The 19,939-nt window shown below is 40.0% G+C and overlaps 2 protein-coding genes across 4 annotated transcripts; one reads left to right on the top strand and one right to left on the bottom strand.

Annotated features, from left to right (window-relative positions):
• Window positions 1–546: 546 nt before the first annotated feature.
• On the bottom strand, window positions 547–4,877 carry arl3b (ADP ribosylation factor like GTPase 3b). Its single transcript, XM_080873531.1, is given in 7 exon segments — window positions 547–2,290; window positions 2,391–2,576; window positions 3,783–3,833; window positions 3,928–4,044; window positions 4,136–4,279; window positions 4,766–4,784; window positions 4,786–4,877. Coding segments are annotated over 7 exon segments (642 nt in total). The 5' UTR covers window positions 4,863–4,877; the 3' UTR covers window positions 547–2,242.
• Window positions 4,354–18,082, top strand: sfxn2 (sideroflexin 2). Of its 3 annotated transcripts, none has more exons than XM_080873529.1 (13): window positions 4,354–4,450; window positions 5,725–5,784; window positions 9,442–9,689; window positions 10,233–10,403; window positions 10,499–10,597; window positions 11,280–11,355; window positions 11,672–11,757; window positions 13,765–13,825; window positions 13,910–13,976; window positions 14,076–14,125; window positions 14,205–14,254; window positions 14,341–14,388; window positions 17,354–18,082. In XM_080873529.1, the coding sequence occupies exons 3-13, from the start codon at window positions 9,535–9,537 to the stop codon at window positions 17,451–17,453; spliced, it is 963 nt and encodes a 320-aa protein (XP_080729655.1). In that variant the 5' UTR covers window positions 4,354–4,450; window positions 5,725–5,784; window positions 9,442–9,534; the 3' UTR covers window positions 17,454–18,082. The 3 variants fall into 3 exon arrangements, with proteins under 3 accessions (XP_080729655.1, XP_080729656.1, XP_080729654.1); XM_080873530.1 differs by lacking the exon at window positions 4,354–4,450 and adding an exon at window positions 5,007–5,526; XM_080873528.1 differs by lacking the exon at window positions 4,354–4,450 and adding an exon at window positions 5,008–5,564.
• The last annotated feature ends 1,857 nt before the right edge of the window (window positions 18,083–19,939 follow it).

Genomic DNA, 19,939 nt, shown 5'->3' with positions numbered 1-19,939 from the left:
ATTTATTTTTTATTCTAGAGAAGCTAAAGAGATGATTGATGGCTGAATATATGTTTAAAGCTCACTTATTCAACATTAACATGGTTTTAATTGTCTGAATAAATAGAATTTCAGGTTTTGGATTTAATTCATGCAAAATTGGACTATATTAGAAACAAATCGTGGCTAGAAGACGATCCCAGTATTAAAATATAGATAGAAATCAGACCTTTATAATATGCTAAACCTTGTTTTAACCGTCATCGACCACACATGGTGATATAACCCCTGCAAGTTTACCCAATATATACTTTTTGAACTTTTCCAGTGAATTAACAGAAAACAGAGAAAACATCCTGGGTGCCAGAGCTTGTTTCTATTACTCTACATCCTAGACATTAAAGTGGCAGTTTTGCTATTGAAGCTGTCATATATCCCATGATACTGATGCTCAAGTTTCCCCATAGAACAAAAATGAGATCGTGACACATGGGGAACGTGTAAAACTGGTTTGGTTGCTGTTTTTCAGTAAATGTGTCTTTCAGCCCTGGAAATTTCATGTGGATATCTTTTTTATTTGAAAAATTAGGACAGCTCAAATATGCTAGAAGACATAAGGTAACTTGAAAAGCAGAACACTTATAGCAATGCCTATATAATTCAAGGGCTGGTAGTTCAGAAGGAAATCCCAGAAGAAAGGTAAAATTTTGCATGGGTCATTAAATGTACTAAACTTACTTAATATAAAACAATCAGCTCATTCTGAAAGGTTCTGGAGGCCTTTTTACAGATTTGTTTGATTTTATATTGTCATGACTCTCAACACAAACACTAAATGAAGGCAGTTGACTCACACGCATGCACACTGTCCCAGTGAACACTCCCCCCCACAAAAGTCTAGTTATTTCTGTTTTGGTTAACTAAAATCTTTGCTTTTTCCACACCTATTATCTCACTGTATAATAATCTTGTGTGACGCAGGCTTATACCAGCACACAAGAGGGACAAATGTGTGCTGCAGTTCCATACAAGTAGGGTATCGTACTGCTAGATCAAATCCACATTTTGATAGTGAAAACAATGCTCTGCGCCCCACCCATCAGCTCCCACAGCGGCCTCTCCACAGAGGGTGGTTGTTGTCATTAAGCACACGACTCCACCTGCTTATGTGACCAAGTCTTCAGTATCCAAGTATGTTACTGCATCCAGAAACTAAATAAATGTAAGACTTGTGAAACATTTTTCTCGTGTTTTTATTCACATACAGTATCTTCAGCTCTGGACAGATTACATTCAAGAATATCAAAAGGAGCGAATTACCTGCACATAGAAATGCACTGGGACATACAGTACCTATTCCTCTGTTACAGATCTGCAGGCATACATTAGATATGCAAACATTATAGACTACAGCAGGGTAACAAATACTCTATAACATGTGCATAAGGTAACATATGAACACAGAGCTGAGCTATTTACAGTTGATCGAAAAATGTCTTTAACCATTTAATTTCAGCCTCCTTTTTACATATTAACATGTAGAGTATTATTTTATCTGTAGTGGGGGGAGTTGGACTGTTTCTCAAACATCCTTGAAATCACACACACGCGCACACACACACACGCACACACACACGCTGCGTGAGCTGTTGTTCAAAAGCGCTCTACACTCTACTTCACCATAAATAAGACAATTACAAAAATATACGTCACTTTGAACAGAGCCATAGCAGGAAAAGCGCGTTACAGCCTTTTGTGGAATGAAGAAGAACCAAAAACAACAAAAACTGTCACGACATAGGGGTGAGATGGAGGGAGGGGGGTGGTTTCCAGGACAGCGTGTGAAAGAGCTTAAAGAACATGTTGGAATTCCAGTGAAAGACAGCAGTTTAATGGGAATGTTTGAGGCTGTGACAGGCTGCGCATGGGTGGCTGCGGTTGGACAGAGATGGTGACGTGGGTGGACGGCGGAGGGGTGGAAGGGGTCGATATGCTGGTTTGGGTTCCCTTTTGAAGGCAAACGCCCCTCCTCGTTGTAGAGGCCAGCACAGAAAGATGTGCTGAGATTAGTAAACATCAGCGATGCGGGAATGCAGAGGGGTTAAAAACTCCAAGTCCATGTTGGATTAGTAGTGTGTGTACATTCACAGGTATATCCCTTGTACTAAGGCTCAGGAGGGTGCAATGTGTGTCAGTGTATGCGTGTGTGCTGCTGCTGTTGCTGCTGCTGGTCCTCCTGATTAGTAGAAGACTACAAGCAAAGCTATTTTTTCTTAGAGTTGACGCTCTTGCAGACCCAGTTCATGCCCTCCTGTATTAAATTTAGGGGAAGCAGTGGGGTGAGAAGGAAAATATAGATATATGTATAATTTTTAAATGCAACAAAGGTGAAGCACAGTTCATCTGCTCACCTGAATCCCCTCGCCAGTGAGGGCGGAGCAGGACTGGATCTGCCACATGCGATCCCGGATGGTGTGCAGATTGAGACCCTCTGCGATCTCGGAGGCTGGGGCGGCGGTCAGGAGGTCCTGTTTGTTTGCAAAGATCAGCACAGGAACACCGCTCAGCTTCTCCTCATCCAGCAGCTCAGCCAGCTCCTGCAGCGCACACACAGACACACACATCTGTCAGCTACACAACATGACAGACACACACTTACACAACCAGAAGGGACTTCAACTGTACTGTAATGTAAAACAGCTCTAGGGTTCAGATCCTTAAGAAGAAGAAGACCTTTAAGCTGCTACTTTATTTCCCAGGAGTTTGCCACATGGATATATTGGATATTTGATTTGGGTCAGATTTTATGATTTTATGTTTTATGGCCTTCCTGACACAACCTTTCAATTTATCCGGGCTTGGGGCTTGCACTAGCTTGTACATCCTGAGGCTGGTTTGGGTCTCCTCCCGGAATCAAACCAGGTATTTTTCATGTGTAAGGTGAACGCATTAGCCACATTTAAAGTCAGAAGCAAAACATGGAATTATCCATGTTTTCTCTATTTCTAACATAAAATATATATTATATAGCCTAACACCTTAAACACTATATCCTCAGCTTCTGTAATTATTAAAAAACTATAAATAAAATGTATTTCTTGCTTATTAATTTAAAAGTTTTAGGATAGGATTGGTATCATTTACAAATGATTTGGGGGAAATAATCAGCTGTTTAATAAAAAATAAATAAAATAATTGGCTTTCTTGCCATAAAATGAACCAGTATGTATAATCTGGGACAGATACATTAAAAAAATGTCTGAGCACTGGGTAATTAAAATATTAAAAACAAAATTCAAACAGTTGTGTAAAGTCCCATATTTGAACACACACCAGTAAAAACATGTGAAAGACAACTAGTGACATTTACTGGTATAGAGTTGAGTTTCACAATACTGTAAAATAAAGCATGTAGAATCCTTTTTGACATTTTTAACACTTCTTAGTACATTAAAAATTAAAGTTGAATTATAAGACTCCTCCAGGGCAGTACTTCTCAAAACGGTAGGTAAAGGAAGGTTCAAAATTTTTAAATATGCATATATTTAACTATTTTTTTCAGTCATAATTAGAGAACCATCTGGAAACTCCAAAACTTGGTTTTATTTTTCATTTCTGTTACGAAGAATGGTACAAGGTTGAGCAGAAGACCTACAAAGATCTGAAATGGAATAACCCTAATTACTTATAATTCACTTATAACTACATATAGTCCAATTCTTTTTTTTTTTATCACCGTTCATTTGGTAGGAAACTGAAACTTCTTTGGTGAGGAGCCCAAACCCTTATACACAGTTACATACCTGACCCGTTTCCTCAAACCTCTTTCTGTCAGCGCTGTCAATGACATAAATCTGAAACAAAAAGTTTTCTTTGTTAGTTTGTGAAAGAGTTGCATGTTACTGAAATTAAGGTCATATTGCTTCATTTGGTGCATCATCTCCTCACCAGAACATCTGTGTTTTCAAAGTAGTTCCTCCAGTACGGCCTGATCTTCCTCTGACCTCCAATGTCCCAGACATTTAGTTTAAACCCCTGAGACTGCACGCTCTTAATGTTGAATCCCTGCAGGAAGAAGATAAAATAAGTAAGAGGAGGTGAAACGCATGAAAGTTCCACGACTACGCTTTGTCTACAAACATCCTTTGTGTCTTACCTGCGTGGGCGTGATGTGACTGATGTCCTCAGATGCCAACTGTTTAAGGAGTGTGGTCTTCCCACCGTTGTCCAGACCCAGCAGCAGTATCCTCACCTCCTGGTCTGGTGTGCTCTTTAGCTTGCGCAGGATGGACAGCAATCCCTACAACAAGCAGTTAAAAACAGCAGCGTGGTGTTACTGTTCCGGGGGGACAGGGGGAGCACTGCTGCAGCTAACCACCATTGCAAAAACACATCTCTTCTTTCCATCCACCAACAGGCCATTTCTAGCACCCTCTATGGATTTTGATGATGTACAAGCACTCGTCTAACGGTAACAGATCCTCTGAGCAGCAAGTCAGATCTTGTGCTTTGACTTTCTTGATCCTTACGGCTAATTTGTTTCCCAGGCAGGGCTAGATAACGGCACGCAAATGGGAGCTAAACACAGCTAACGTGCTAAGCTAATCTCCCCTGATAACTGAACGAAGCAACAAGGCAGTCGATTTTTTTTCTTTGTCAACCTGGTGGTGACGGAATTTATTACAATTGATATAACTAAAAATGGACGATAAGGTGTAGAAGTATGAGCACTCGAGGAAGTTTGTGTTAGGTTATGCGCTAATGTTTGCGATAAATTAAAACTCACCATCTTGTTGCCTTCTCTCCTGGAGACGCCGCCGAGGGTTACTAAGGGGAGTGACGTCAGACGCAGAGATACGCACAGATTCCGCGTCGTGTTGCATTCATGAAACTTTTTTTAAATGGGTAAAATACAAAATGCCGACTCTGATACTGTTTTGAGGGGATACGCTTTTCTTTTGTAATCGAAGTGTATGGATTCTGTTCATTAACATTTATTTCCCTGTGTTATTCGTTCTTGTAGCGGCTCGTTACTAAGTGGTCATTATCGCAGCAGACCAGTGTAAACGGGTGTTCCTTATTTACATTTTGTTTTAAACAAAGTACCATGAAGGCATCGCTAAACCCAAAACTAAGGTGGACGAGTTTAGTTAGCTACCTGCTAAACGTTTAATTGTCTTTAGACAGTACACTTTGAAATCTCATTTTGTGCACTCTTCTTGTCCATAATGTTAAAATAAGTCAACGGACATACATTTTTACTACTTTTTACCATAACAAACCGGATATAATGTCACCGAAGTAATTAGCTAGCTACTAACAGTAGCTGTAAACTGGAGGGGGTTGATTCAACATCTGGAACCGCCCCCGCCCCCCAGTTTCTGATTTAATTTTAGTCTTCAGCCAAATATCAGGTTCGGTTTCCACCGGTTTAAACGCAAGGATCTGCCCCATCTGCTCCAGCCTTTGATTGGAGGACAACCTGCCACGTGCGCATTTTTTTTCTTTTACTGTGCCTGCACGGGAGTTGAGCTGACCACCTGGCAGGTTCGTGCTCTGCTGGTCCGTTGGAGGTGTATACACAGGTATATTTTCGGTTTCAAAGGGCGGTGTTAGCAGCCGGTGTGTCGGTGTTTTGGCTCGTGCTTTGCTGGGGGTCCCCCCCGTCAGACCCAGCTGGTAACGCGAGGACTGAGTTGCATCAGTCAGTGAGCCCCAACTGACATGTTTTCACTCTTTTCACAGCACTCTGGTCGGTTGTCTTCACACAGGTCTCCACACATTTCTCTTCTCCGCAAACTGCATGTAAGTAATTTAACATTTCAACCATTAGCAGCCACGTGCTACTACTTATCCAGATGTTACTAGGGCTCTGGCCTACAGATCCAGTTTGGCAACCTTCTGCTAGTCAGCAGTAGTAACTACCTGTACTGCAGTACTCTGCACGTTACATCTCTTATTTCGTTTACTCCACCATATGGATGAAGAAATAGTAATCATTGGTTGATCGATCAGTTGACTCTACTACTTCACTAATAATCACTGATTTTTCATTCAAAATATACAAACAAAACAACAACAACAAAAAACCCCACACAGTTCCAGCCCCTTATATGTGAATATTTCATTTGTTTCAATAGTTGGTTCACTTTAACCAAGCCTCGTCTTAGCCAGCTACAGCAGTGAAATGTTGCTTTACAGCAAAACATTGCTTATTATCATTTTATTACATAATCATATCTGTCAGGGATTATTTAGCTTGGTTTAGTACTTTTAGTGATTTATCTATGGGAGTTGAACTTGTAATTGAGCATTACTAAAGTGCAATACTTGCAGTTTTACCCAAGTAACTGCTCCTCTTATCAATAATTTATGGGATCTGTGCTGTGCTGTTGCCCTGCAGCAAACATTTAGGTCTTCTTGCAATGTTGTGTCTTATTCGTGGCTCAAAGAGTTGGCAGGTTGGAAGGTTGCCGGTTCGAGCCCCGGCTCGGACAGTCTCGGTCGTTGTGTCCTTGGGCAAGACACTTTACCTACCGCCTACTGGTGATGGCCAGAGGGGCCGATGGCGCGATATGGCAGCCTCGCCTCTGTCAGTCTGTGGCTACAACTGTAGCTTGCCTCCACCAGTGTGTGAATGTGAGAGTGAATGAATAGTGGAATTGTACAGCGCTTTAAGGGCCCTGAAAAGCACTATATAAATGCAATCCATTATTATTATTATTCACAATATAATCAGTCAGCCTCCCTATTGATTTATCAATGAACAAATCAATCATGTTCTTCGTGACCGTGGCCAAATTGATTAGCACCCTGCTGACCTTCACTACAGGTGACAGTTTCATTATTTGGTTTGGTCCAGGTGGAAATATTTGATAAAGGCTTGATAAGTTGTTTAAAAATGTAGTTAAAGCACTACATCAAGAGTTTCGGGATACGTGCTCTGCAGCTAAGGCTTTTTGTCCTCATCACTTTTTTTTAAGTGTTTAATAATTTGTCATGAAAAAAAGTTCAGTCTTTTCTAGTTTTAGCTTTTAAATGTGAAGATTTGTTGTTCTCTCTGTTTTAAATTAACTGTAAACTGAATCTTTAATCAAACAAAATAAAGAGTTATGAAGGTGTAATAATTTTTTTCAGATGCAGTCCTACATATGTTCTTTAATATTATTATTTATATGTCCTGGTAATAGGATCTACGTTGACTTATTCTCGACCATGTTCCACAGACCTTTGACCTATTTTGTAAACAAACAGCTTCAGAAATAATCCAGTTCCAACCAGGCTGAACCTTCAGAGACCGCTGATATCCTCTTCTCCTCGCCCTTACATTTCACCTGTTTCAAAACTTACCTAAAACTTACAGTAAGTGCCTAATGGAGATGAACTGTGGGACATTTGGATAGGCTGAGCTGTAGTCAGCACGTTTTGGATCCCCCGGTTGCTTCAAAGCAAGCACAATGGTGCAGTTGCAAAAAACTCAAAATCACTACCCGAGGACCCATTAACAGGAGGTGGTTGATGATTTCTAGTAGACGTTTGGGCTTTGAGGGTTTTTAGGCAGTTTGTGTTTGGTTTAAACCCAAGAGCAGATGTTTCCAACAGCCTAACTTTAGAGAGCCTGAGCTACAAAGCTACAGGATAGTCAGAGCAACGATATCGCAGCAGGGGTTGCAGGAATGATGCTGAACAGACGAAAGTTAGTATGTTTACCAGTGTTTAATGCCAACATGGGCACCGTTTCCTCTAGGAGATGTGGAGCAAAGTATTTAAATATGTTACTTTTGTGGCTATAACCACCATAATTTTATGAGGAAGGCAAGTTGCTGAGCTCTGAAATCCCTTTGTACAATACAAACCACATTTATATCACAGGTTTTATTCTTTGCACTTAAAGCATTTTATACTGTCAGGTCAGTAATTTGTTGGATAAAGATACAATTTTAGTAGTTTAGCTGTGACTGAAGTGCAGACTTTCAGCTTGAAGTCAAGGATCTTTTCTGGGTCTTTGTACCTTTCTGGTTTAATAAATGAAAAGGCTGCTCTGGTAAAGCTGTTAAAGGATATCTCATTTCTTTGCTTTGAGAAACTCAAGGCAAAGGAATGTTGTTGCAGTTCTTTGGGTGATTATCTATTTGCAAGCCCGTTCCAATAGTTTGGCTGAATCTGAGCAGAGAGTAATGCATGCTTCAGAGTTCATCCTGCTACTTTTATCAGCAGTCACGTCATCAATAAACACCAGTGACCCGGTTGCACTGGTAGCCATACATGTCCATGCCATAACATCGCTTCTACCATTTACACTTCAGATCATGAGCCGTTTCTCTTCTTCTTCATACTTTTCTCTTCCCATCATTCTCGTCTACCTTGATTAGTATTTTCAGTTTTTTAATTTTTTTTTCATAACTATGCAGGCTCTTTTAGATGCTTTCTGGCACAGTCTATTCTGGACTTCTAGACCAGTGTAACCAGTAGCTTGCACCTTCAAGGTGATCTAGGTAGACTTTGACTTGCCTTTTGGTGTTGCTGAGCTGGCCGTCTCATTCCTTCTTATAAATATACCAGATTCTTGATTTGGCCACTCCTGAAGTTTTTGCTGTCTCTCGGATGGGTTTATTTATTTATTTCTTTTAGTCTAATGAAAGTCTCTCTCACTTGCACTTGCATTCCTTTGGACCTTATATTTAAAATTACAGTTAAAAGCTATCAAATACAAACTCAAGGCTTTGAATTAACTCCGGATGTGTGATCTGCTTCATTTGTTGTAAGAAATGATGGCTTGTAAAACTTATCAATGAATCAATCAATAATATTAAAATAGCTGTTTTTGTATCTTGCACATTTGCTCAGTTTTCTTCTCTTAAACATCACCGTCATGAGCATCAAATTCAGCATGTACGCTGACATAACAAACAGCTGTCTGGGTTCACTCTGCTGTTGTAGGTTTGGTGCTCTAGACACTGACATCACTGTCAAAGCTCTCGCAAATTTAATTAAGTGACCCCATGAGTCCAGTCAATCCTTCATTATGGAAGCAGAAAGGCTAAAAGGGTGATTACGTGTTCGCATGGACTCCTTACATCCAGAACCACAATGGAATGAAGCGTTGGACTGGTACTAGAAACTAAAGTAAAGCTCACAGCTGTTCAGATTTGTCATGGATACATGTATTTTCAAACCCAAGGGAGTGTTATGAAATTCTTAGATTAGGGAAACCGAAGAGACTGTTTGGATGTTAATTATCCAAATAAGTTTTGTGTTGTGTCTCAGCTTTATAAACATACACCTTTGCATGTGGGACGTTGGGTTCAAAGGTAAAGAAAACTAGTGTCTCTGAGCCGCTGAGCTAAAAAAACAAAAATCTGTTAATGTTACATCAGCTCAAAGGAGGACAAGAGCATGCATTAACTATTCACCAACTCTTTGATTGTCCTGTAATAATGTCTTTCTTCCTCTTTTCCTCAGGATCTGACTGCAGCTGCTGAGTGACGTCCCGCACTAACACAAGCTGCGAGGCTTTTTGATGCATTAATCTGCACCTGGATTTTAACAGACGCAATGGCTCTGAGCTCGTTTGACATTGATGCACCACGATGGGATCAGTCTACGTTCATGGGGAGACTAAAACATTTCTTCAACATCACCGACTGCCGAACAGCGCTCCTGCCTGACTCGCGATTAGATGAGGCCAAAGCTTTAGTAGAAAGCTGCAGGTGAGATAATGAATGCACAAGCTCTAAAATGTCTCGTGTCATGTGACCATCCTCAAGTTTCCTTTGATAAAAGACATTCAGGGCACAGTGGCTCATTGGCTTGCTCTATCCTGGGTTCAAACCTGGAAATGGAAAGATTGTTTGCAGTTTGCATGTTCTCCCAGTGGGTTTCGTTTTAGGAGCTCTGGTTTCCCCCTCTATTCCACAGAATAGAGGGGAAACCCTGAAACCCCCCCCGCAGACAGCCACAGTAGGACAGTCCTAATACTCACCCTGAAAAAAAAGAGCATTCTGCAATCAAATAATTGCAATTCACATGCAGAACACAAAACTAACGGCAGAAGAGTAGTTTAAGTAAAGAAGGAAACCACCTGTCACGTCTGTGGCAAAATTGTAGAAATTCCCATTTTACCTTCAACGTTTTGCTTCATACCCTGTTCTCTGTGATGTAACCGTGCTTCTGCAGATTTTATTATAAATCTGTGTTGTAGTTACGAAAGGCTCCGCCAGCGTCATTGAGTGTGTTTTTTTGCTGCTTTGCAGAGCGGGATCCATCCCTCCCGGCACCACAGCAGAGCAGCTCTACTACGCTAAGAAGCTCTACGACTCAGCTTTTCACCCAGACACAGGAGACCGCATGAACCTCATCGGCCGCATGTCATTCCAGGTACCCGGAGGCATGGCCATCACCGGCTTCATGCTGCAGTTCTACAGGTAGAGAAGAGCGAACAGGCAGAGCTGCATTTTACCACATCCTACTTTCTTGCAGAGGAAGTTCTACAGGTTTCATAATTCATGTCTGTTTCTAGGACAGTTCCTGCTGTGGTGTTCTGGCAGTGGGTAAATCAGTCCTTCAACGCTTTAGTCAACTACACCAACCGCAACGCTGCCTCCCCCATCACTCCCAAGTAAGCGCTCTTAAGACTTTAAGTTTGTCATTTCACATCCTCCAGATAAGAATGCAGTGAACTCTCACAGCATCAGCGAGTAACTAGAAATTTTTGAGGGCATCAGTAGAGGTAAAAAGAGCAGTAGCAAGTTTCACTGCCACTTTCCATTCCCGGGAAAGACTTCTCGTCAGATACTTTTACCTTATCGGTAATAATTGTTTCAAACTTCCTTCCAAAGTGGTCTGCACAACAAACTGATTTGATCCTGTCTTCTTGGATTGATTTACAGGTAGCTTTCTTCATATCCAGCCATCAGGTGCATGGTGTGTGCTGGTGGATATCATGCCATGCACCTGTAAAGCAGTTTTCACACATAAACTTTGGACAATTATGGGAGATATTTTCTAGAGTTATCCTTTCCAACCTGTAGCACAAAGCAGGAAATGACCCCTTTCACAGTGTATCATAAAAATGGCATGTAGTGGAAGCTTAACCAAATGCACACTTGCAGTATTTGGATAAATATAAACATGGGTGCATTTAAACACACCTTAATTTTATCTGGATGCAAAACAAAACGTGTGAGAGCTCCACATACTGAATGCTGGCTATTTTATATGCCTATTTATGTAAACATTAAAAAAAAAAAAACAGTTTTCTAATAGCAGCTGCTGTTCGATGCCTTTGTTGTGTCTCTCAGACAGATTGGAGTAGCCTACGTTACAGCGACCAGCACAGCTTTAGCAACAGCGGTCGGACTGAACCTCTACACAAAGGTACAAATGCTGCACGCAGGAACTCATACAGTGCTGACTGTTTTTAAGAAGTGTTTTGTTGTCAAACTTATCTGGATGCGATCACTTTTATGCCCTATGTTTAAAATCGTGGCCAAACCAACTTATAAATAATAGTTTGGGTCAGACCTGTTATGCTTTTTCTTGGTTTCTGTCATATATATCCTGTTGCTGTTGGTGAACAAAAACCAACAGGAACAAAAGCTGAAAATGTCCCTTTAACCCAGTCACAGCTGCATAGATCTTTACAGGTATTACAATGATATTCATGATGACTTTTCTCTGCTTTTTCCCACAGAAAGCTCCTCCTCTCGTGGCTCGCTGGGTCCCTTTTGTAGCTGTGGCAGCTGCCAACTGTGTTAACATTCCCATGATGAGGCAGCAGTGAGTCCTCCTGCGTTTTTCTTTGAACTGAAGGGTTTTTTTTGGCCATGTCTGCTGAAACACAGCGACTCTGTAAGGGCAGGCTTCCTGAGGATACTCAACCACAGAGCAGTGTTTGCTGTGTTAGATCCTGAGAGAAGGTGTTCTGGAGAATTACTGATCTTAAAATAGTGGCGTGATGTGTAAATCTCTTTTAGCTATGGCTCAGGGGATGGTAATGTAGGTCAGTTGGTACATGCTGAAATATTTCAACAGCTATTTGATGATTTGCCGTGAAATTTTGCACAGATGTTCATGGTTTCCAGATGATGAAGCCTTCGGTCTTTGCGTGTTTTCCTTTAGCTCCACCAGCATCGTTTTCAAACAAACTTCTACTTTATATTTCAACATCTTCTTGATGGAAGGTTAAGTGCACCAATACTCAACCAGAATCCTAATTATCTCAGTGATCTCAACAACTATTTCACTGAATCTCATTAAATTTGGTTCACATGTCCATGCTTGCAGCACGACTATATTTATTCAGTTTGGTAGACCTTTTTTATCTACCAAGGGTCCCTGGGAAGTCAGAAATTTAGCTGTCTCCACCCTTTTGTTTTATATCACGGCATATTTGGGCCATTGAAGTTAAAATAAGAAGGAAAGAACAGATTTAGTAGAAAGCCTTGGCACTAATGACACAGATTTAAAAAAAAAAAGTAGAAGAAAAATAGGGTTTAAAGTAACAACTAGCAGATGTTATAGCCATTGTGTAATTAAATAATTATTTGTGCCGGAATTAAAGCAATAAGGAAATACTTGTTATTTTAACAGATTATCAGAAGAAAGATTTTCCAGCGTACCGATGGTGTCATTTACTGTCGCACCTTCTTACTAATGTGTGCTGTCATTGTTTACCATCTGCCTGCAGTTTGATGATCCACCCTCACAAAGTGAAGTCATATCATTTGTTAAATTAAATTCAAAGCAGATTTGGCTTTTTCTCCTTAAATTTGTGGTTTAAATTTCAGAGATTTTGAGTTTTTAGGATTAATTAAGGCTCGTAAACGCAAAGAAAATTCCAGCTTTAACTTCAGTAAATGTGTTTGTTTCTCGGAACATCACGTCGCCTTAAAGCTTATTTTTAACTTTTACTTTGAATGGCCATTATGCAATAATTAACTACCTGCCAAACCAGTTGCACAAATTATTTAAAGTTGGCATATTTACTTGCTAAACTGGGATGGTTAGGACTTCTGTATGTGTTTGTGTAGAGTTGGCACAACAGACGCAGCAGTCGTAGTTCAAGATATTAGCATTTTGCTGAAATATCATAAAGTTAACATCTTTAACTAGCTTACCTTGATTTCTGTGTGCATCTGTGTAATCTCTGAGCTGCTTATAAGTTTCTGTGTTTGCAAAAACAAGAAATCTATACTTTTAATGTTACTCTACACACTCTTAATGTTTTTTGTTTAGTTTTTTTTCTGGAAATCTCAGCAGAGATCGTTGCATTCCACGGGTAGAAAAACAGGAGCTGGCTCATTTTCACAATTTTGTTCTCCAGTTTGATGCTTGTGACATTCGTGATTTGGAGAGAGCACTTTTCATCCTTTTAAAGCTTAATTTTGGTGCTTTGGGGCATTTATTAAGAAAGTGGGGAGAGACTGAAGGTGAATGAGACACAGGGAAGGGTCTGGGGCCTTTAGTACTGATCCTCTCTCGTTACAGATTATTACACTTCTTTTTGTTTGTTTTTTTCAGTATTGAAGGTTTAAGATGAAGTGAAGTCAGAATAGCGACCCAATAAAAGAGTGTTTACTGTGAACTGTGCAGTACTTGATACTGTATATTGTTAAAGTACAGAGCAAGACAAAACAATAAAGCTATAAAATAAATCCAAAATAAATGAGTAAAACAACACAATAAACACATTCCCCTCTTATCTCTAAGAGAAACACTTATTCATGTTCAGTTTCCTTTTTCTTTGTTTTTAGTCTTTTCATCTTCATTTTCTCTGTTTTTTAGGGAAATTCTGAATGGCATCGCCGTCACAGATGAAAATGGCAACAAATTGGGCCACTCTACGGTCCGGACACACTTTAAGGCACTTCAAGGCACTTTGTAATGTGTTTATTTTTTCTTAAATTGTCTCCATTTTTTCTGTTTGCAGAAAGCAGCAGTAAAAGGCATCGCTCAGGTGGTCATTTCTCGGGTTACCATGGCCGCACCAGGAATGAGTACGCAAAGAAGTGTTTAGGAGAAAGTTATGTCATGAAGATGTGGTAAATCCTCTCTCTCTTCTTCACTTAATGTTCTTGTTCTTCTCCTTTTGTCAGTTGTCCTCCCCATCATCATGCAAAGGCTGGAAAAATACAAGTTCATGCAGGTATGATGTTCGTCTTCATTACCGTTCTCCTGCTAAATGTGTGCATTTGTCCTCATTGTGCTTTTCTCGCTTTTTACAGAGAATCACATTTCTCCATGGACCAATTCAAGTGATGCTGGTGGGAGGGTTGTAAGTACAGAGAGTTTACAGGGTCAGGTGTACTATAATGTCCTCTGGAGTATTTCAGTGGTAACTTTTGTCCTTTTTTCCCAAAGTTTGATCTTCATGGTGCCGGCTGCCTGCTCCCTGTTCCCTCAGAGATGGTAATGAAACTGTTTCTTTACTTTCACACAAGTTTGTGGACTTTAAGGAGCATCAAGAAATAATTAGCTTTAGTCAGCCTGGTTTCTTGACATGTGTACATTTTCTCTGTGCTTTGGTGGTCATTGTGGAGGAATTGTGACCCACTCTTCTTTACAGTTTGTTGAAGTTTGCGAGCATTCATTTATTCTCTTAAATGAGGTTGAGGTCTGGACTTTGGGCCATTGCAACACCTCAATTGTTTTCTTTATCCGCCTGTTGCGCTTAAGATCGTTGTCCTGTGACGTGACAGAGTTTCAGCCAAGCTTTAGCCTCAGACCTCACATTTGACTTGAGGATACTTCAGGAATTCACGGTTAACTTAATGACTACAAGATGTAGAGATCATGTGGCTCCAAAATAAACCCACATCATCAGCCTTCCACCGCCGTGCTCACAGTAAGCTGTGCTGTCACGTTCCTTTTGGAGAGAAAGGGCTTTCTCCTGGCAACCTTTAGAAACAAGCCCTTCATGTTCAGTCTTTTTCTTTGTACTGAGGCCTGCAGAGTCAGTGATGTAGCTTTTGGGTTTTTGCAGATTGTTTGAGCACAAACTGACTTTGGGATGAATTTGCTGGGACTGTGGCAAATGTTCCAGAACAGCAAACTGCCAAAACCTCTGTTTTTATAGAGGTTCCCACACCTGCTGACGATTAGCAGCTCCTGGCTGTTACGTACTCTCTTAATTTCTGTGGAAACAGTAAGGGTGTATTTAGTTTTCATAGGACTGCACACAATTACATTAATAGGGAAAAAGAAAGTCCTTTGTTTAAATAAACATTGACTGTATATAAAAGATGGAGGATTACAGCGCAGTTGCTCATTGGTTGGTTCTGTTTTTGAAGCTCAACTCAAATTTTTGATCTTCAACTCATCTGAAAAGTGTTCAGAGAAGTTCTAGATGAAGGGAGGAGTGGAGTTGGTTTCCGTACTGTAGAAATATAGTATTTGTAATCAAAAGAGTTCATTAGAGTTGCCTCAGAATAGCCCTTAAAACACTTTAAGACACGTTGTCTTCAGCTTCAGATGGTATGCTCTCTCTCACATATGTTTGAATTGACAAAAATCAAAGTAAAACAGTGTGCTGTGTGACAAAACTTAGGAATAAATAATAAATATAAGAGTTTTTGTAGAACCTTCTCTATAGGAGGAAGCAGGTTATCAAGACCTGTGTCTAAGTTAAGTTGTAGCTGTTTCACACAATCAGCTTCTGCTACAGAAACTAGTCCACACTAATCGACTAGATTTTAAAAATCCAAAGCAGAAAGCTCAGGTTTTCAAGTCTTGTGGCTTTGGTCCGATAAAAGATGTCCGTGTTAGTGCAGCTGGTGGATTAAGTTGCGATGCTGGAATTCCTGGAGTTACAATAAATCCTGCTGCAGTGTCTTGGCCTCTAATCAGCTTTCAAACGTGTTGTTCACTCAAGCTCGCTCAGACATATTTCATCATCTCAGTCTTCAGATCCAGTTTAAAACTCACAGAGAAAATTAACTTTTGGGAAACAATTTCAACTGAAGTTAGATTTTCAAATAAGGATGCAGCTTATCTGTATGTTAGTTTGTTTTGAAAGACTCATATAAAATGTGGCAAATCATATTTTTACAAGTTTATTTCCATCTTACCAGCAAATTATAAATATAAATTATAATGTAAGCCCGCTTGGGAACTTATGATCATTGATTTAAATGTTGGTTTAGTCTGATTGTGCAGCCCAGGTCTGGACTTACCGCCTTAAATTTTAGGTTTGGGAGTGACCCGATAGTAAAATGGTGAGGATGCGTACCACATGCCGTTCCCTTTGTTTAATTCTCATCTCTCTCCGCTGCTCTTGTTTCATAAAAATATAAAATGCTTATAAAAGAAAAATATTATTGATGAGTGTGCGGTTAACAGGTGCTTCTAATGGTCTACAATCAGATCAGTAGTCCATAACTCATTGTTCTCTGAAGGCAAAGCTAAAAAATGAAATGTCAGTGAGGTGAGTGGAATTAAAACGCAGCACCAGCGAGCGTGGAATGAAGACGCTTAACAACTGCTTTCCAGATGTTCACTGTGACTTATGGTTTAGCTGGTGTTTAGGGTAAAAACACAAAACTTTCTCATGGATTTTAAGTTTGGAGAGCATGTTTTTCCCCCCCATTGGAAGTATTTCAACTTTAAAGAGTATCTATTCTCTACTTGACCAATTCTATATTTTCTACTGGAGCAGCTGTGCACGGTTCACAGTCATGTTAAACTGGGCCTTAGCTCATAAACTGGCTTCCACCTTTACGTTCACTCTCTTTTTAAGCTTTTGCACGAGTAAAAGCATGCACACTGCTGTCTATATGAAATGTTGTCCATGTTTAATGTAAGTTTACACTAAAGAGAAAAAAAGTAAAATGCAGTTCTTATTTTAAAAATTTGGGGGGCATAAGACTCACTTTTCTTTATGTTGAGATTAAGCCAGAACTCGAACGATTCAGCGAGAGAATAAACCTAAAATCGCCTGTTCTTTCGTCCTTAAGGTTCAGGAAGTAAAGTGTTCACACACGGTGCTAAAGACCGGCACATGTCTAGTTATCTTTAATAAAACCTGCTGAGATTTTATAAACTTACAGTAGAATAGTGCAACTTTTTTACTTTAATATGTTGCTCATTTTAAAATGTATTTTGCATCCTGTATTGTAAAACTCATTTATAACTCTTTACTGAGGCCTTGAAGAGCTGTAATAACAACGTTATAACAATGAATATTAAGTACATGTCAAATAATAATTTGCTTTCCTAATTACCCGAGTAGATTTTTTTTTTTTTACTGACAAAAATGTGTGTTGTCCTCTACACTTTCATTAGCATTGACTACAACACTTTGTTTTGCCTTGATATGCAAACAAACCTTTGACTGTGCTCCTCTTTTCCTTTCTGTCCTCTCTTCCTCCTCCTGCAGCTCTATGGCTGTTTCGAAGCTGGAGCCTGAGCTGAGAGACTCCATCAGGTCTCAATATGGGGACAGCATACGACACGTCTACTTCAACAAAGGCCTCTGAGAGTTTTCTATTCGACGCACAAGACTCAATTCATGTGTTTCGATATCGTGACCTAAGTCTGTGATTATTAATCACAATGAAATGCTTCTTTGTTCCTTTTTTTTTTTCATTACATTTTCAAACTGGTGCTTGTCTTTGGATGTTTGCTGTGGGACTTTTGATCAATGCTGTCACTTAATTCTTACTTTAATCACAACAGTCTGGATTCCTGCTGAGAAACCAAATGATCTACTCTCAGGAACAGCACGTCAGAATAAATCTGTTCGCTTTTTTGTCGGAGTGTGGCTCTCCTGTAGCTGCTTCCATTGTTTCTGTCTCAATGTTGGAAAATGGGGTCTCCCAAACCTTCTTACAGTCTGTGCCTTTTTACAAAGTGGTAGGAGAGAAGCAACACTGAAGGCATTAATGGCTTAACTGTGAAACCTTAAAAAAAGAGAAAAGGTTCCTCTATGCATGAGTAAAGTCTAGTGAGGTTGTTCAGTGGAGGCTGGTGCCCTCTTCTGCCAGAAAAGAGGTAAATGTGTGATCTGTCTCTGTGATTTATCTGAGATGTTTGACAGCTGGATCCCTTCACCGTGTCAACTCTGACCTCTGTAAGCTGGAATAAAACTACACACAATTGAAGCACATCTCCTCACAGTGGTGTTCATTTAATCCAGTGATCGTTCATCGTGTGGAAGATGCTCAAACTTTATGGAGAAAGTTATTCATGACTTCAGCTGCACCCGGAGCATGTGAGGAAAAACGGCAAACTCAGTGGCTTCTGTGACACATTTATGTGAGTCATGTGAATGCCAGAACTCACTGCATGTCTCAGCAGTATCAGTGCTGCTTTAATAAACAATGTTCTTCTGCAGCTACATGAAAGAAAAGAAGTCCTGCAGTGGGCTGAACCCACAGAACTAAAAGTCTTTCCCAAATCCAACCTGGGAGTTTGTGCCATAGTAGAAAAGCCTCATAGCTGAAGGCTCTGCCTCCCATTCTGCTTTTACCCTGCAGTCTGACAGTGAAGTGCTTTGTTAGAATAATAAGGTACTTTGGGGTCTTTGACATATGACTGTCCCAAATTTAAGATTTTATATGTGAGAGTAATATAATGTAATTCTGAATTTAACATGGAAAAAGTGCGAGACCTCTGACAGAGCCAATCCCAGTCAGGCCTTTACACATTCCCCCTCTGATGGAGTCTACAAGCTCTCTTAATTAACCATTTATCACCCAGGTTTCTACAGCTCTAAAGGACCCCTTTTTTATATATAATTTTGGCTCTAAAATTACAAAATAATCTCATCTTTCAGGAATCATTTGCATTTTCTCTTGAACACAAATGGCAATGGGGCGCTGATAAATAAAGAGTTGGGCGGCTGAATAGAAAAGCACCAATCCTCACCCTTCAGCATCTGCAGTGACTGCTGTCACATAGAACTAAGGCCATGTCCATCCCTTTTTTGAATATCTACCTGTTTCACTTCATTTTCATTCAGGCACTTATAGTAAAACTTCCTAAATGCTCCCACATCTCAAAATCGTTTTTTTGCTCTCTTTTGACTGTCTTGCTCTGTAACATTAGAAATCAAACATTAACAGCTCCATTGTGACAGTCCTGAAATAATCACTTGGGACTTCTTTCTGTGAGCCTGCGGCTTTTCCTCCATATCAGACGAAAAACAGATTCTGCACCTTTACGTGTTTTATTTAAGGAAGGCTTAATAATCCACTTTCACTTAAGACTAGCTGGTTTAAAACAGCTGGTTTAAAGCACTTAATGTGGCAGGCAGATTGAAAGTGGGGAGGAAGAGGGTGTAGATTTGGGCCTCAGGGAAGGGAGCCGATTGAGTTGGTGGGAAAGCAAAGAGAGGATCAAGGAGTGCAAAGATACACAAACAGACTTCTTCTTCTTGCGTCTGCTGCCTTTAGGTGTCGCTGCAGTGGATCGTAAGCCTCCATCTCACCCTGTCACTCGTCTGTAACACTGTGCACGTCCTTCTTCACTACATCCATGAATCTTCTCTGTGGTTTTCCCCTTTTCTCCTGCCTGACTCCTCCATAGCTCCTTAGTTTACAGAATCAGTGTATTTGTTTCAGTTTAGTTTGTGTTTGAAAATCACAAAGCCTAAAATGATCTTTGTGACTAAAGAGTAAAATTATTACAAAAAGTATTATTACAAACATTTGGGACGCTCAGTAAAATGTAAATAAAAACAAAATACCGTTTGTAAAAACTCATAAGTCCATATTTTATTCACAACAGAACAAAGAAAACATCACACGTTTAAAATGAGACAGTAAAGTTCAGCTCTCTGACTCTTCTACTATGAAGTTGTGCTGTTGTTATGGCTGCAGTATGCATTTTAGCATTGTCATACTGAAAGATGGAAAGCTTTCCCTGGAACAGACATCTGGATATGTTACTCTTAAATCTGTATAAGCCTTTCAGCACTGATGATGCCTTTCTAGATGTGTAAGATGCCAGTTCCATGGGCACT

Source organism: Rhamphochromis sp. 'chilingali', assembly GCF_963969265.1.
Source record: "Rhamphochromis sp. 'chilingali' genome assembly, chromosome: 22".
Classification (NCBI taxonomy): Eukaryota; Metazoa; Chordata; class Actinopteri; order Cichliformes; family Cichlidae; genus Rhamphochromis; species Rhamphochromis sp. 'chilingali'.
The sequence above is the reverse complement of the archived record's forward strand: the minus strand, read 5'-3'. Positions and strand labels throughout refer to the sequence as shown.

Excerpts from the sequence above, each read along its gene's own strand:
- sfxn2 (XM_080873529.1), top strand. The coding sequence starts at position 9,535 with ATGGCTCTGAGCTCGTTTGACATTGATGCACCACGATGGGATCAGTCT. Across the intron at positions 9,690-10,232 it reads GCTTTAGTAGAAAGCTGCAG|AGCGGGATCCATCCCTCCCG; the intron begins GTGAGATAATGA and ends GCTGCTTTGCAG. Across the intron at positions 13,977-14,075 it reads CATGGCCGCACCAGGAATGA|TTGTCCTCCCCATCATCATG; the intron begins GTACGCAAAGAA and ends TCCTTTTGTCAG.